The following is a 17,344-nucleotide window of genomic DNA, read 5'->3' as shown; positions in this document are numbered from 1 at the left end:
TCTCCCTCCCTGCCACCGTCAGTGTGACTCTCTGTCTTTCCCGGTACCATGTGCTGAAGGAAAGTGTGCTAAAGACAGGTGAGGAGGGTGAGGGTCTCTGTGTAAGGAGGCCATCTACACCACCTTTACTGCAGTTGAGCAGTTGAGGTTTTGTCTGGCCAGTTTGAAACTGTAAGCCAAGAACAACAGGGCTTTGTATGTATGGCCCACACTCCTGCGTTTTGTAACTTCACAACGCCTGTGGAAGATATTCCAAATATTAGCTGCAGAAATCATAACGTCAGCACAGGAAGACTTGTCATCAACTGCAGCTAAAACCTCTGTATTGGAGTAGGACAATGAACATAACAGAAAGTCATGTTGTAATTAGATCTGGTTTTGAACAAAAGACAAATTATTTATTTCTTTCTTCAAATGAAGCATAACACTAAGGTATAAAGGAAGTATAAATAACATCTGATTGTGCTCCTAAGCTCCATGCTATAACTTTCTTGCAATGACATCCTTCAACAAATTAACTACATCATTACTGTTAAGTATTAATTGCACAAAACAGATACACAAAATATATGAGCTAGAAAGAGGACAACATTCTTCCATTATGACAAACAACTGTAACAAGAAATGGAAAAAAACCCAATAGATCTAGGCTTACACAGATGGCAACACTGAGAGTTTTAAGTCCTCTCCTTGAACACATTACATGTGATAAATAATATGCAAAATATTTAAAGAATTTTATTGTTGCTTACAGAAGATACTTAGCAAGCAGAGACAGTAGCAATCACTGCCTCGTGTCTCATATCCCCATCATTCAATGCAAATTTTTACATTTCATGCAATAATCCTGAGCTTATTTTCAGTAACATTGAAATGTCATCTATAGTAATTACCAAATACATACAGAGCCCAACTATGGGGTCTATTGTATTATTAAGGCATGAAAAAAGAATAACAGTTTATTAACTCTGAATGCCACAAATACAGCACAGCAGTTAGAAGGCTCAAAAAAGCTCAGAAAGTACCAGTGATTTCTGTGCCAAGGTCCTCCCAGTACATGGCTGTGAATCATCAGCTCCTGAAAAGGTACAGAATCAAATCCTGGCCTTGCTGACGTCGGGGAGTTTTGCCATTGCCTTGACTGCTGGACCAAGCTTCAGAGCTGTCAGGAGTGACTCAGACTCCTCTTCATATCCCCAAAAAATTGACAAACTTCCTCTCACTCAAGTCAAGTATGAATTTAAAAAACAATACCTACATATTGTTTTCTTAATTAGTATTTTAAGCCTATGGAAAGGTTCCATTTATTATACAGTATGGTGATTAATAAAAAGGCTTTTCAGAAAAAGCTTGTTAGTCCGATTTATTAGGATGTTAAAAGAAGGGGGAAGTATCATGAAAAGAACCTCTGCCAAGTCTATGCTCTATTTATAAATTATTTTTAATTTTAAAATGAAAGACTTTGGTAAGCCAAACCAAGGATATGTGATGCAGTTCTAGTCTCCATGGTTCAACGGCTCTTCTCAAAGACACAGAGCACTGCAGCCCTGCCCAGTCATCAAGTGAAGAACTTATCATCTGCAGAAATCACGAGGGGCTAGTACTATCTTGGTTGCTCAGTTCTTCACATAGTCTCTATTTTAGATGTAAGAAGTTCTTGCAAAATACCCTGTAGTGAGCCAGGGTGTTCCAGTTCAGTTAACTAAGCCATTGAAATCAAGGCCAAATAGGTGGTAAGTCTTGCTTTGTACTTACAGCTGCATTATGTCCCACACTGGGAATGAACTTAGCAGATGGTCTCATCTAACTCCGCTACTACCACTGCCTGCCCCTTCTGTAGATATTTGCCTAGCTGAACTCAGAGTTTACAGATCCAGTAGCCTTATCCTTCACCTGCAGGTGGCCAACAGCCTGCTGTGGAAAGAACCATGGTACGCAAGAGGGACAGACCCTTCTGTGCAGCCTTTGTGCATACTTCTTTCCAAGCTTGCACCCCTTGAACACACAAGCCACCCCTTGACAAAGATGGTTGTGTCCAATTCTGTCACTGCAAGGCTCTGAAAACTTTGCAGATGCATAAATCCAACTTAACTAATTTAATCTAAAACACCAAGTTATAATATTGAAAACATGGTTCACCACAATAAACCATTCAGGAAACTCATTACTGTCTCATCTGAGATAGGAGAAAAAAAGGTTGTTGATATTAGAACCCAGTAGGGTTAAAATTTGCATGGTTTTTGGTTAACTTCTACTAATAAATAAGTTACAGAAGGCTAAGGCTATAAATTGGTACTGTTTCATTTATAAATATTCACTTTATTTCTATTCTCTTCTAAAAAAACATATTAAGGAAAAAGGTGGCCAGAAGGATTACACATTGTAAATTGTAATTTGGTTGTTAGGCTGTAAAAACCAAACACGTAAGTGAAGTTGAACACAGTGTAAGAAAAAGCCAGTTTTTAATTAACAACTTATTTACAAGTTCATAAAATCAACTGAACTGGAGTAGATGTTCTGTGTTTGTCACCAATATTTTATTGTAACTGGTAACTTGCACGCTTTGTAGTAGAACAAAAAGAAAATAAAGTTCACTATATACAGCCTTTGTACAGGCTACTTGACTATACACAAGGCATAGTGATCATAACACAACCTATTCTTCATAGTAATTTGTGCACAAAAGGACACCAATCAGACATTATGTGAACATTACAGTGAAATGACATCACAAGTCCAGTGAAAATTCAGCATAATACAAAACATATTGATCTACTGCAAATGACATCCTTTAAAACAACAAGCCTTTATTCAGTAGTAACTTAACCAGAGTCTGATGCAGAGATTTGTTGTGTAGTTATAAGTCTTTTAAGTGAAGCAACCTCTGCAGATAAGTTTGCTATGCCCTGCTTCAAATACAGGTTCTCTGACTCAGAGACATTGTAGATATTGTCTTTTATTTCAACAACTCCAGTTTTGCAACCACTCTGAATTTTTACATTGAGTTCTTTCTGATGCCAAAGTTCTGGTTTAAGTGACCAGTCTTGGATATTAGTCACTTGAACCGAGAAAGGAGTGTGAGAAGAATGCACCAAGTTTTGCGCATTGTGTTTTTCAAGCTCAAAATGTCTTTTTGAGGACATGTCAATGGGTGATGACAATTTCTGTGTTGCATCATAGTCATTATCCATCGCTTCCACTTTAACTTGCATCGCTTTGGCTTTAATTCGAAGCTTGTGAGGCAAAGCCGAAGAATTCACTTCTGGAACTTTAACTGTTGCATGAACATTTTTATGCTCAACTGGGGAATGGATTGGACCCTTAGGAACCTGCTGCTCATCTTCTCCATCAGATGACTTTCCAACTACACCATCATCAGTTTCTGATGTTCTGGGGGAATTACTGGATGACCTATTAACTTGCAAGAGAGGAGGAGAATGTGAGTACATGTTAAAGGTAGCTCCCATGTAGTTTGGATATATGGATGCTTTATATGAAGCTCTGTCATCTCTTTGCTCTCTCTCTAATTCCACGGGCTCCTGTTTTATAATCTGGAACTTGTTTTCAGGACTTCTGCAGTTGCTTTGTATACGACTTGGTTGAGTATGCTCTACAGACGATATTTCAGACACATCGGACATTGAGCTTTGAGGAGAATGTTTAATGACAGAAATACAACTGCTACCAACTATAGATGGTTCATGTTCATCTACAAATGAGTTAATATTTGATTTGGAACTCTGATAGTCTTGGAAATACACAGTTGTTGAGCTACTGAGTTTCTGTATCTCTTGGGCATAGGCTGCAGAACTAATTAAACCAAATTTTAGCTTCAACGAGAGCAGCTCCGCCTTCAAAGTGGCGTTCTCCTCTCCCAGTGCAATTAGTTTGTTCTCTAAGACAAGGTCATTCAGTCGTCGTTTTTCACGAGATCTTTTGGCAGCTTCATTATTTTTCCGCCTTTTCTCCCAATACATAGCATCTTTCTTTTCATCTGGAATGAATTCTCGCTTTCTCCGGCAAGCTGAAGATTTGCTTTTTCCACTACTTGCTTCAGTAAGTAGTATATCTTCATTTGTAGATAATTCTTCAGACACTTCTGATAAAGTAGACTTAAGTACCATAATTTTGTCGACATTGCTACTTGTGTCAATAGGTCCGTGTTCCTTTTTAAGGGTCTGCATTTTTCTCAGCTGCATCAGAAACAATTTGTAGTAGATCTACAAGAAGCAACAGAGCAAGCTATTTCCCCTGTACTTTTCACTCCACAACAACTTGATAAATACAGTAATTTTAAATCCACACACATTCTTCCTTTTCTTTCATATTCTCAGACAGAAGTGTCTAGAATGAATTTTCTTGGCAGAGGGAATGGGAATCTTCTTAAAAATCTGGAATAAATAGAGAATTTGATTACTATTTAGGAATTGCTTGTTCAGGACATGCAAAAGTAGCTTTTGATAAAAAGCTTAGACCAGAATTTGGTTCATTACACCTGCTTTAGTATGACAATAGCTCAACACTGAAACAACTGAGATTCTAACCTTTATGATACCTAGGTAGCAGATTTGCTTCCAAAACAAATACAGTACGATCCAAGGAAAAATCAATTAAAAAAATATTTGATCCTACAGTAATGTTGTCACAGAATTTTCCATGATATCACTAGCCAACCTAAACCTCCAACACATTTAACACTGCAGGACACCAGGCATGTTGATGAGCAGCACTGGAAAGTATCTTGTTCTTCCACATTAAAGCATCTCTTCTAAAAACAGCTGTGGTGTGTGATTTAGAAACGCTACATATTTGGGTCCTGCATGGATTAAAAATAACATAAGCTGATTTAGGAAAGCTGGAATGCTTTCTGTTGTCCGAAATAACACCACTATCCATTAAAGCTATTAAAGATTTAATTATTATTTTTGCATCCTATAGAAAAAATAGATAGAGATATATATCTATATACAAATGCTTATATACACACACTTGGAATTTTAAAATGCCTTTTTGACCAATCATATCTATTCAAACTAGTAAATGCACACATATAATTTGGGCAAATACCTAACTATTAAAAACTATTGAGAAGAAAAAAAAATGTATTATTTAATTTTTTTTCTTACAAAGAAAACTTTTAAATTGGTATTGAAAAATACATTAGAGAAATAACATTTAATTAATAATTTGCATTTGAAAAATAGTTTTATTAGATCAAAGTTTAATACCATTGAGGCATGTGCACCTTTAGAAAACAGTGTTTGCATTAAAGTGGAAGTTTAGATCTAAAAGTCTCACCATTAACTAATGAAAACTAGCTTAACCTTTAACTTCAGACTTTTTAATCATGAAAATTGAACTTAGCATTTAAATTGGACTTTGTTTTATTTAGTCCCTATTAATGCAAAAATATTCTCATAAGATCAGTTGGTCTTGATCTGAGATACAGCTTCTAAATAACTCATTTTCCACAGTCAGTCATGTTCCTGGTAAAATAAATGTTAGTATGCCAAGTGCTTTTATAGAACTGACTATCAGTCAGCAATGATTCTTGCATGTAAAACAAACAAACAAAAAATCAGCCACTTCAGATTAACGTCACTATTTATTGGGAACGTTTTTACAATAACTAATGAAACTAATTTTAACATTATCAGTTGAGAAAGTTATAAAAGAATTAATGAATTGTATTCTGCCAGTTTCTCTTGCCTTTTCCAGAAGGCAGAGGAGTGAGTGATGTAACAACAATTAAGCAGGGTCATAAAGACTCAGGTTTCAAGCTGGTTTCTGTTCCATCAAACCATGCCAACCCTTCTGTCATGAAAAATTAACACATTTAATAGAACAGCTAAGTAGAAATTCCTAAAATACATGGTTAATTACTGACATGTAACTATTTGTCTTCGATAATACAGCCTTAATGGAAAATAGAGTTAGAAGCCAGCCACACCAAAGACAGCATCTAACACTGTAGTACAAAAGCAGCTCTATGAATTGCTATGTTTATAGAGGAGAAATATACCTCCAATATACAAGCAATTACACAGTTAGATCCTGATCCAAAATTCAAATTGAAGTCAAAGGGAGTTTCCTGTCAAGTTAAATAGGAGCTGGATCAAATTTAAAAACAAAAATAAGCCCCAGAACTAAGTAATATCAGTTTGTCCAAACATTCAGTACAATTTGATTTGTGAAGAAGCTCTATAGCCATTCTGCCCGTTTCACTGATAGATGCAATCAATGGTTTAATTAATATGCATATCATTTTAAAGCTAATGCAACCCATTGCTTTTAAAAAAATAATCATTGTTGAACACACATAATTTAAAAATAAAAAAAAAGACAAGGCCACTCTGTAACATGACTTTACCTTAAAAGAGTAATACTGGAGTTTTATTTCATTATTCTGTAGCATTGGGAATGCACAGCTATTGATACGTAATTGTCTTGATATACTACAATCACTGTATTCACTTGTATCATTAACGACTTATGTGTTTCTGAGGAAATGTGTGCACCTCCTATGGCACACAGCAGGAAGCAGTACAGCATGTACTGAATACCTATGAAATCATCATTTGTCTCAGTACGCCTCTCATCCAAATCTCACTGGTCAAAGGGTTCAAAACAACTTTTATGAAATTTCGGGGCCTTACTAATACAGGTGTCTTACTGAATTTAACAGTACTAGAGAGCGACACTAAAAAACAAATAAAGATATTTATTCTTTTAGAAAAGGGATACTAACATGCATACATCTTTATTTTCTATATATTTATCTGCCATATACCCTGGAACACCTACACTTACTTGAAACAGTAGCAACAGCAAGGAAGTACTCGTAAACATAGGATTTGTGCATATTTTAGAAGAATGAAACTATACCTCTTATATTCCAATCTTTCATTTCCACACAATACAGAAGCAGCGTGTTTAGTCCAGAACAAGACTGTTTCAGGATAAGAACTATGACTTTGTGTCTATCTGTATGGTCTCCAGCTCAAAGTGATCCTGCCTTGGTGTTTTTCCAACACCAAATCTAGGTGTTGTAATCTAGGAAAAATACTAATAATGATAATTAGCAAAACATTGTTAGTTTGTGGTTTGTTTCCTTTTTCTAAATGAAGGTGGGCTACTGGCATAGTTCATCAGTATGACCATCTATCTACGTATCAGCAAAACCTCAATCACACGTCAAAACGTAATCTCCTGCCCAACACAGGCACTGAGCTGCAACAACACAACAACCTGTGAAATTCAAGTCCTTTGTTCCACAGGTATTCTGCAGTTTGAGCCACCCCAGTGTACAATCTGCTTACTATAGCACTGATAACTCTTGTTTTGGCCAGTCTTCCTGCTGTACGCATCATTCCTGACACAGACAGAACGTAAGTAGCATGCAAGTCTACAGCAAAATTAAGTGTGCACCAAAACCAACCATGTTTTTGCATGCAGTATTCAACTTTGCACTCTGGGTCCACCAGTAAAGCTGTCAAGACAGACATGTAACCCATTGACATAGTCCTACTGGTTTGCTATTTATGTAGTTAGTTCTAATGCCATTACTCTAGTGAACTAACAAAACAACAATAAATCTTTAGCTCTTCCCACATCTTCCTTGAGCACTTTTGTCATGGTAGCTGGAATTTCTGCTTTACAAACAGGAGTCAAAGCCCTTGTTTGTTAATACTTTTCCATGCGGATCAGCCCAATGCTGAGTCTGTAAACAAATTAAATTCCATCTGATGATAATGACAAAATGCCTTCAGTGAAACCCGCCATTTCACTTCACTTGCATTTTATAATTCCACTGGAAAACATCAGTATTTACACATAAATTAATAAACTGTAATGATTCCTCTGACTATATTTCAAATTCCAATGTTTTCCCTTATGATTAATTTTTCAATTGTTTTATCACTCCCTCATAAAGTGTTATAAACCCAACATTTAATACTGCCTTACATTAGTCATTGTTAAAGATTTTTTTGGGGGGTTGTTTGATGTTAATGGCATTGAGTACCAATTCAACAATGTAATAACAGTCGACCCTATTGACTTAATTACATACCCAGTCTTGCTCCCACAGCAATTTTGCCATTGGCTTCAATAAAAGCAGGATACAATCCCAGATCCAAGCATTACTGAGACTGTTGTGCAGAACTCATGCTACAGAAGCAAGAAATTATGTATGCAGAAATCATGAAAAGTTAATTTATCCATAGACTTCAAAAAATACTTAAGTAATCTGATTTCATCAAAATAGTACATAAAGATCCTGGGGATTTGTGTATTCACACTGTAATAATGGAAATGTTTCAAAAAGTTGAAGGACAGGGCCACAATCTTTCCTCTCTCTCTTCTGTGTAATTTAATTACATAAGTAATTTCTACTGTAGAATATGCATGTGGGCCTCCCCATGTACTATGTTTCCCCACAGACTAACTGTGTATTATTTATATTTAGCAAAATAATTCATGCTATCTCCATGCGTAATTTTTCAAACATATTCTAGAATGAGATAACTGATTGTTTAATTCTATTGCTCTAAGATTTTGATAGTGATTCTATGAAACTAAATTAAATCCAATTTCTAGCAGTTGGATGCTCAAACACAATTTGCTTTTGTATCACCATGCATTCAAAAAATTTCTCTCTCAGTCCTTCAAAAATGGAAAAAAATAACGGCTAAGTACAACTTTTTGTTCTAAAAAGAACCATGCCTCTATCACCATAACCACTATATGGCAAACTGCAGAAAAACAATAAAAGCTCATATTGATATGTGTCTGTGCATGTTTTTAGCTGTTGTTGTCCACACTTCGTATAGGTATCATTAATTATATTATTGCTAGCATTCCGTCACAGGTTATCTATTTTGAAAACCTGTCTACATACCAGAAGTGCTATTGTAGAACCTGCTCATAGATACAAAAATAACCAGTTTGCATTCCAAACTTCAAAAAACTGAAGAATATAGTTTTCACTTTGTCTTCAGGGTGTTTTAAAAACGCTTGCTATCTGTCTCGAGACTTATATGAGGTGTAGAAAAAAATATCAATCTATCTCGGACAGGACTCTGAGTTTAAGCCTAGGTGGTGAATACACAGCGTGCCTTAACAGTGATGAAATACTTTGGAGCCACTCCACCCCTACTGCTCTTCACAGACAAAAATTATGCCATGAAATTGTGCACCTCTCAGGTCTATCATGACTCACAAGTCCTCTCCAACAGAGGATGAGGCCCCATTCCAAACTCCACTGAAATCCTTCAACCTACTTTTTCTTGCCTTTTATCTAGCACCATTAGTAAAATTATGTTCCTGTTGAAGAAAAGCTTTAGTGTTGGCTCCACTGGAAGAGTGATATTATCTATCCCTAGGGTAGATTTGCAGGCAAGAGGGTCTAGGCAATGTGGAGTGAATAAAGTTCAAACTTTCTCGAAAAAACTAGGTGACTGCATTTTATGGTATGATGGACAGGTTATCCACAGTCACAAAGGGGAAAAGCATTTACACTACAAATGTTACCACCAATTACTGCCATTATATAGTTGAACTCAGTGCCATTATATAGTTGCACTCAGACCGTGACTCCATTACAACAGCATGGAGCAATACAGAACTATTGCTTCTGTACACAGTTCCCTTTTCTTACAACTTCACGGGCATCTTAAGTGAAGGATCAACATGTAATTAGGTCAGTGGAACACTGATGATGATAGCTTTGTACAAGATGACCCATTTTTGCTAAAATGTTGATCATCTTATTGAAACAAAAAAATGGAAGATGTCTACACAATATAGTCCATTGGGAACATCAAAAATCATTTATTATGACACTTTCCAATCAAATATAAAAAAAACTAATGAGATCGTCATGGAACTTGGAACACTATTGGACTTTCATATTATCCACCTCCAAGCTGTACCCAGAAAGTTGATGTCATATATAATTTTTATAAAAGGCTTTCATTGTTAGGAAAATTACTTAAGTTACTGTTTATCTTAATAACTACAAATTAACTCATTAAAGTACAGCCTGTTTCCCAAAGGTAAATTACACAAATTATGCAAATAAAATTATTATTTGGAGAGCATGAAACATATGTTAAAGCTAGCTTTTGCCCAAAAAGGTCAAGGTTAACAGGTTAAATTTGACCTATATTTTCTTCCATTTCCTTAGGAAGACAGTATGGTTCTATTAGAGCTGTTCAATTTTTCCAACACAAGCCGTTTACTGCTCTGATTTAAGGGGGAGGTGGGAGGAGCAGAGGGAATAAAATCTAACATTACTCAAAGTGCCAGGAAAAACTTTAAAACTGAGAAACAAAGGAAATGTGTATATAACTTGCGTAAACATTTAATTATATATATATATACACTTTTTATATATATAGCATGTGTACATAAATCATGCCATTTTAAATATCACATCACTTTCACATATTTTTAATAAAACCCCATTAGAAACAATGGTTACTGAAGTTACAGTACTATGACAGTATGCTTCTCATTTCAATAACTATGTGACAGCAGGAAAAAACTAGACTGCAAAAAGCTCTAACTTAAGAGTAACAATGTTCTGGAAATACAGTCTCAGCCTTCCCCTAGTTACGAACCATAAAAAAAAAAAAACAAACCCAAAATCAAATGTTAATTATTCTGACAACAAATGGCTTTCTATTATTGAACTGTGTTCTTAAAATGCCAATCAGGGACCAGACCTTCAGATGACCTAAATTTACATAGCACTATTTAAAGGCAGTAGAATTATGTCAATTAATCCCAGCTGATGCTCTAAACATGCATCTTGTTATATAACAACTGAAGTACAAATATGTAAAACAAACACTGCCTGTAAAACCTTGGTATCTACCATTCACTGCAAACACAACAGAGAAACAGCAATTTTTAGAGCTCAGATTCTGTGAGATGGTCCAGGCAGGAAAACCCCTGCCTATGCAGAGCACCATTTTCTTTACCAGGTTGTGTTCCACTTGAAATAGGAGGTGTCATAGCACTGACACCTATACTGCTAACTGCTGTGCAGCCACCTCTGTGGCAAAAACTGTTTAATTATTCAAATACTCCACAAAAATTAGGCTTAGATAGAGCAACTCAAGAAAGGGGGGAAAAACAACCCTATCTTTAATATGTCACTCTTTCTGATCAAAAATAGATTTGTGTAATATCTGTCACGAGATTCAGTCTTATAGTATGCTAATTTGGACATGGATCAAGGCAACATGTGAATTAGGAAAAAACCAGGATATCTAAGGAGGTCTTAATAATAATTCATTTCAGATTTACCTTTTAATACAACCAGTTTTTAAGAACGTTGCTTCTATCACATTTTGAGCCAAGTCCAAGTATGCCCTTGCTTACACAATCTTATTTTTGACAGTCATGTTTAGCATCAGTATTAGACAGTTACACATACCTTTTTTTTAAAAAAAACAAACAAACACGTTTTGTTATTTTCAAACACTGTAAAATACTGTAAAACACAGAAATCAACTGTCATTTTCTTTTAGAACCAGCAGCAGGAATTGGCCATCTATTTGCATTTTTTTTCTATTACATATCCTAAGCACATTTATATCTCATAACTGGCTGTAATGATCATGGCAAGGTCACCTAGAAGAGTCAATTAAGCTGATGAGTCAGATACATTGCTTAACAGTGTGTAATAAGACTCAAACAGAGGATTTTATTGTTCCTATTATTGCATCATAGTGATGTTATAACAGCAGTGAGATTGCTGTCTGGAAAAAATGATTGCATAAGTATAGTTTGCATAACTATTTGTTAAAATAAGTCAATTTAAAATGAGCTAAAGGTTTATTTTATTTATGAGTTTTATTTGAAGATACAAGATTGAAAAAAGCAGCATGTTACCGGTATCTTTCACAGACTCCATTTGGACTTTATTGCAATAAAAACAATGTCTGTATGTTCTACAAATTTTGGCCAAAGCATGGGCAAATACTGTTCCTTCTTAGGATGAGATAAGCTGTGAGGAGGTCATATAAGTTCATATTGCTCATAGGAGGACTCTAAGCTTTTTGACACCTTTTAGATCAGTTCCTTAAAAAAAAAAAACAAACAAAAAAACCACCAAAAAACACAACCCAAACACCACAACAGAAACTTGAGTCTTTGAAGTCAAATCCAGGAAGCTGGATATTTTAAAAGCTAGTTAAGAGTCCTTTGGAGACTACAATGAGTGAAAAATATAAAGTAAATAAAAATGGAAAGTAGAGGCAGATCATTCTGAAGAGTGTTAGAACTTCAACAGTCAAAGACATCTGTAACATGAGAACTTTGATAACAATAATTGTTAGTGCCAATGATATTATGGATCTTTATTCAGTAATCCTTGAACTTGTTGGTTTAAAATCAGGTCTTTGGACCAAAACCCGAATCCTTGTTCATTCAAGTTTTCCATCAAAGTCTACATTTTGATTGAATGAGGACCGTAAGAGTGATGCATATAGCAATACTTTTAACAAGGCTCTGGATTGAATTAATTATTGAGGAGTGCAAAGATGACTCAAAGTAGGTTACATACACAGGAGTGAACACAATGAAATTGAGTGCAATCATTCAAGTTACAAGGACAAGGGGGGGGGGAAAGAGGGTTGTTTGTTGTTTTTAACACAACAGTAACTTCAAGACAGCTTCACAATCAAAGCTGTACTTGACCCCAACAATCAAGTGGCAGAAAACTTCATGCATGTTATCAAGAATACCACATTATTTTAAAATACTTTGCTGCTACTACCTATGGCAGGTAAGACAGCGGTCGTGGTACTCAATTTAGAGTCTGGAGGTTTTGGTCACAAAATGTTGGTTTCATCTACTTAGAAGATCGTTTTAGTCGCACACAAAGATCACCTCACCTTGAAACCCAAGCTATCACCAGCAAGTTTCAAGCCATGCTCCCATCAAGCACAGATCACAAGCTGACCCCAGAGTACAGGACATCCAGCCATAGCTTTTGACACTGCAACGCCGAAGTGACTTGGCAAAATAACAGAATTGGGCAATGGCCATTTTTTTTTGTTGTTGTTGCTGCTGCAGTTCGTTACGTAAGGAAAACGACGAAAATACTCGTGGGGGTGTGCGAGTCAACCTCATGCCTACCTGCGCCCCTTTGTCTGGCACTCCCTGCCTGCAGGCCACGGTGGGACAAGGCGCGGGGCGGGGGGAATAGGGACGCTCCGCGGGGCCCACCACAAAGGCTGCCCGGCTCGGCGGCCCACTACGTGACCGGCGGCGCATGGCGGCCCGGCCCGCTCCCCCCCTCGGCACGGCCCCGCCGCGCTATCAACCCGCCGCTCCCCCCCCCACATAACCGCCCGCCGCCGCCGCCGCCCCAGCCCAGAACAAAGGGCTGAGGGGGAGCGCCAGCGCCCCCAGCCCTCGCTCGCCCGCCGCCGCGCGGCCGCCGCGCCCCAACGGCCACCAACGGCTCCCAGCGGCCGCTGGGGAGACGGCGACCCCCGGCAAGCCCGAGTCGGGGGGGAAGGTGGGCGCGCGATCGGGCTCTGCGTACCGGCTCCGCTCCCCATCGGGACTGTCACACTGACCTACTTGCGGTGCTGGCGGCTGCCCCGAGGGCCCGGCTCCGCTGCCCGCCCCGGGGGCCCGGCGGCACCTGGCCTTCCGCCCGCCGCGGTCGTCAGGGCACGGGCGGGACGGCTCTACCTCGCTCCTCCGGCGCGGCTGACATCTCCTAAACGCCTTCCTCCCTTAAATTAAACGTCGTTGTCCGCCACCCACCCCACCCCCCTTTTTTTTTAAAAAAAAAAAGAAACGACAAGTGAAAGCCCGTACCGGAGAGAGATGGCTCAGCGTCTGGGCGAAATGCCTTCCTAAAAATACAGCCTTATCAAAACCGTCTCTGAAGGCGTGGAGTTAAAAATCCGAGCAAATGGCCTCGAACGTCTTACACGCACAGCTCTGGAGAAAAGACCAGAAATAGCACATGAAGCCACAATTGCTAAAATGCGATGGGGCTAAATATAGACCGACACAAATCTCGTTTTAAGGCACCCGACACGCAGACGGCGAGCGCGCCTTGCCTCCCCACTTACCCAGTTGTCTACTTCCCCTATTAAAAGCACTTTAACAAAATCTGTCACAGCTACAGGGGGTTTGGGGCTTTTTTTCAGGGCGAGATTGTCCTAGTTTCTTTGAAGCGAGATTATAAAATCGCATAATTAGCTCCCTCTTCCCAGCCCGGCTGCCAGCGAATTCTGTGGTTACATAATGCAACATTTCCAGGAACTATTATGCGATCGGTCCCGCAGCGCCTGAAAAACAGCGACAAAAGTGACGGAAAGGGCTGGGGCAGGCGCAGCCCCGCACGGCGCAGGGACGGGCCGCTGCCATTAATCCTGCTAGCCCGCGGGCAACATACCCCAGCGCCGGCCGGGGAAGGGGGGGATCTCGCCGGCAGGCTCCGGCAGTCAGGCGGCTCCCGGTGCCTTGGGGGCCGCGGTGCGGTTTGGCGCTCGGGACCCGGCCCTCCACCCCGCACGGCGGCCGCCGCGGCAGCCCGCTACCCCCCAGCACATTATGCAACGCGGGAGAGCGGCTCCGGCGGCGCTGCCCCGGGCTCGCCCTGGGGAGAAGCGAGGGGGGGGGGGGGTTGGGGGGGTGGGCAGTTGCAGGGCGCAGCGTTAACGAGTATCCCCCGCGAGGGAAAGCGCTCGGCGGGCATCATCTTCCGGGCTGCCTCCCGCGCCGCCACCCCTCCGCTGAGCCGCCCACCAGCACGAAGAGCCGCCCGGCTCGGCGGACCCCTCCCCGCCCGCGGGAGCCGGCTGGGCTAGCCTTACGCAACCGCCGCCCCCAGCCGAAGTGCGGCGCGGCGGCCGGACACCCCAACTTCATACCCGCGGACGCGCGCCTTCCTACCTGCAGCGCACCGCGGGGCGCCGAGCATCCCCCGCCCCGCGCCGGGCCGCGGATAAGGCGAGGCGGGCGGTGGTGAGATGAGGAGGCGCGGTGCTGCGCTGTGCTGTGCAAGCAGCAGCGGAGCGGCCGGGCGGGAAGCGTGCGGCGGCGGCGCGGAGGGATGTGTGTTAGTAGGTCAGGGCTGCGCGGCGCGGGGCTCATAGCCCGCATGCCAGCCGCGCCGCGCCGTGACGGGCGGCCGCGCCGCCCCAATCGGCGCCGGGCGCTGCCGGAGGATGGCCAATGGCAGCGGCCGGGGGCGGGGCGGGGCGGGGCGCGGGGCGGTGTGTGGTACAGTAGGTCTGTGTGCTGGCGATTGCATAACCGCCGGCGGGGTGGGGGGCGGCGCGGGGCGGGGGGTTGAGCAGCGCGGGGGGCGTCGTCACTTACGTAACGGCGGCGGCGCCCCGCGGCAGCGCGCAGGGGGGCGCTCGCCCTGCGCAGCCTCCGCAGGGGCGCAGCGTCCGCGGCCCGCACCCCACTCACCGCGGGGGCTGGCGCTGCCGGGGCAAGAGGGAGCGGGGGGGCCGGGGTGGGCTCTGGCAGCCTTACCGCCGCCCTGGTGCGTGGCGTCATCAGGTCGTCTCTGTATGGCGCGTAAAAATCGCTCCCTCAGCCCCGGCGGGAGCGGTGTGGTCTCGGAGAGATTGCAGCAGAGCCGGGAGCCGCGGTCCGGGGGCACGTACTTGCCGCCTGAGCCACGCGTACGGTTGATCCGCCGGCGCATCGCGCTTCGTCTTTTGACGCGCGGAAAACAGTAATAATAATCGTTATAGGGAGGGGAAACGTAAAAGAGGGGAAGGAGCCCGCTGGCGGCGGCCCGGCTCCGCGCTGGGCGTGCTCCCCGCTAGTACGTCGGTTGGCAGCTCGTACCGCGGGCTGCAAGGCTTGCGCCGGCCGCTGCTCACCTTCACCGGCCGTCAAGGGTGAAGGATTTTGACTATTTCTTCCGCCGGCTTCATCTCTGCCCTCAGCCCCGAGGCGGCAGCGCGGAAAGGCTGCTCAAAAGCAAGGTCGCGTTTTGGAGAAAGTCGCCCGCCCTGCCCCTGGTCCTCTCGGGGCCACCCTCCCCCGACGCCGGGCGGTGCCTGCCTGCAGTCCCCCACCTCTCCCACACCTGCGGGCCCGACTTCTTTTTGCAGGGCACTACAAAGGGCGGAGATTCAATAACAGAGCCTTGTGCTGTCTTGACCCTTGTTTAACCTCCCCTTTAGAAAATGACACATGGCCAGCAAGAAATCCAGTTCTCTCAGAATGTGTTTGAATGCACAGGTGTTTGATCAAGTGTGCAATATGTATCTTCATTTTTTTTTCTTTGCAGGTGGTTTGTCACTCCCTCTCTTATTTCCTTCACGAGTCAAATTTATGGAGACAACAAAAAAAAATTCTTTATTAAATCCTAGTTCCAGAACATGAATGATTCCTGATTTCTTCCTGTTAAACACACTTACCAGAATAGCGCAGTCCTCACTAACATAGCCCTGTTATATTACTCTGTCATCCCATATTTATATGTCAGCAGAGGTAGCCCTCTGGAGCAAAGCAAACCTAACAGAAAGCAAATTTAGACACCAGAAGAATTCACTGAATACTTTTTGGTTTATCTCAGCCCTCAATCTTTTATCACCCTTACCCATACCATCCCTCCACAATAAATCCAAGTGCCTTGAATTCATTTGTATGTATCTTCTCAGATTATTTGTTATGCAACCCTAACAACCTTTACTGGCATCAATTTTCTCTTCCTTCCGTGTTTTAATATCTAGATATGGAGCCTTGTTAATGGCAACAGACTATGGGGCCCAAAATGACTGGAAAGGTGACTCAAAAGCAGCCCCAGTTCAAGAGATCAATTGCTGCCTCCATCTGTTTTTTTGCCGTGCTTCTGCTTGCCAGTGGATGCACATATATGCAAAGACAGTTGGCATGCTACTGGGGACTTTGGACGTGAGCTCTTGCAATAAGCTTGAAGACCTACTTGCTCATAAATATTGGTGGTCTACTTAAGGTCTTAGGAACACTGGAGAACCTATGTGAGGAAACTTGTGCCGCACACATTATGCCTGATACTATGCATATTGTGCTAATACAATGCACCAAGAGTCCCCAGGACTGTCAAAAACTGAAGTAAATCCCAAAACTTCAGGCAATTTTCTAAATGGAAAGGTACATGCTGTTTTCACCACAGAAAATATATGTCCAGGATTGTATATGCCTTGGGCATATGCTTTCAACAACTTTAAATCTCATATCTAGAAAAAATAAATGCAGTAACTCAAATCTGCCTTCATAACTTAGATTCTTGAAATATAGAAAGAAGACTCCAAGGCAATAATATCCTTCCTAAGTGGGTGAACAGTCCTGGAAATAATATTTC

At 41.7% G+C, this 17,344-nt stretch overlaps 1 protein-coding gene and 1 long non-coding RNA gene across 7 annotated transcripts; one reads left to right on the top strand and one right to left on the bottom strand.

Moving 5' to 3' along the window:
- Window positions 1-371: 371 nt before the first annotated feature.
- NFIL3 (nuclear factor, interleukin 3 regulated) lies at window positions 372-15,663 on the bottom strand. Of its 6 annotated transcripts, none has more exons than XM_054185591.1 (4): window positions 14,929-15,160; window positions 14,103-14,321; window positions 13,843-13,968; window positions 372-4,391 (listed from the first exon to the last, which is right to left on the bottom strand). In XM_054185591.1, exon 4 carries the CDS (start codon window positions 4,197-4,199, stop codon window positions 2,823-2,825), a length of 1,377 nt encoding a protein of 458 aa, XP_054041566.1. In that variant the 5' UTR covers window positions 4,200-4,391; window positions 13,843-13,968; window positions 14,103-14,321; window positions 14,929-15,160; the 3' UTR covers window positions 372-2,822. The 6 variants fall into 6 exon arrangements, with proteins under 6 accessions (XP_054041566.1, XP_054041568.1, XP_054041567.1 ...); XM_054185593.1 differs by lacking the exon at window positions 14,103-14,321 and adding an exon at window positions 11,314-11,443; XM_054185592.1 differs by lacking the exons at window positions 14,103-14,321; window positions 14,929-15,160 and adding an exon at window positions 15,520-15,663.
- Window positions 15,605-16,384, top strand: LOC128902477 (uncharacterized). Its single transcript, XR_008463803.1, has 2 exons — window positions 15,605-15,724; window positions 16,289-16,384. It is a non-coding gene; the product is annotated as an uncharacterized LOC128902477 (long non-coding RNA).
- Window positions 16,385-17,344: the final 960 nt, after the last annotated feature.

The sequence above is a fragment of the Rissa tridactyla genome, chromosome Z (genome assembly GCF_028500815.1).
Source record: "Rissa tridactyla isolate bRisTri1 chromosome Z, bRisTri1.patW.cur.20221130, whole genome shotgun sequence".
NCBI lineage: Eukaryota > Metazoa > Chordata > Aves > Charadriiformes > Laridae > Rissa > Rissa tridactyla.
Note: the sequence above shows the minus strand (reverse complement) of the source record. Positions and strands in the feature narration are given on the sequence as shown.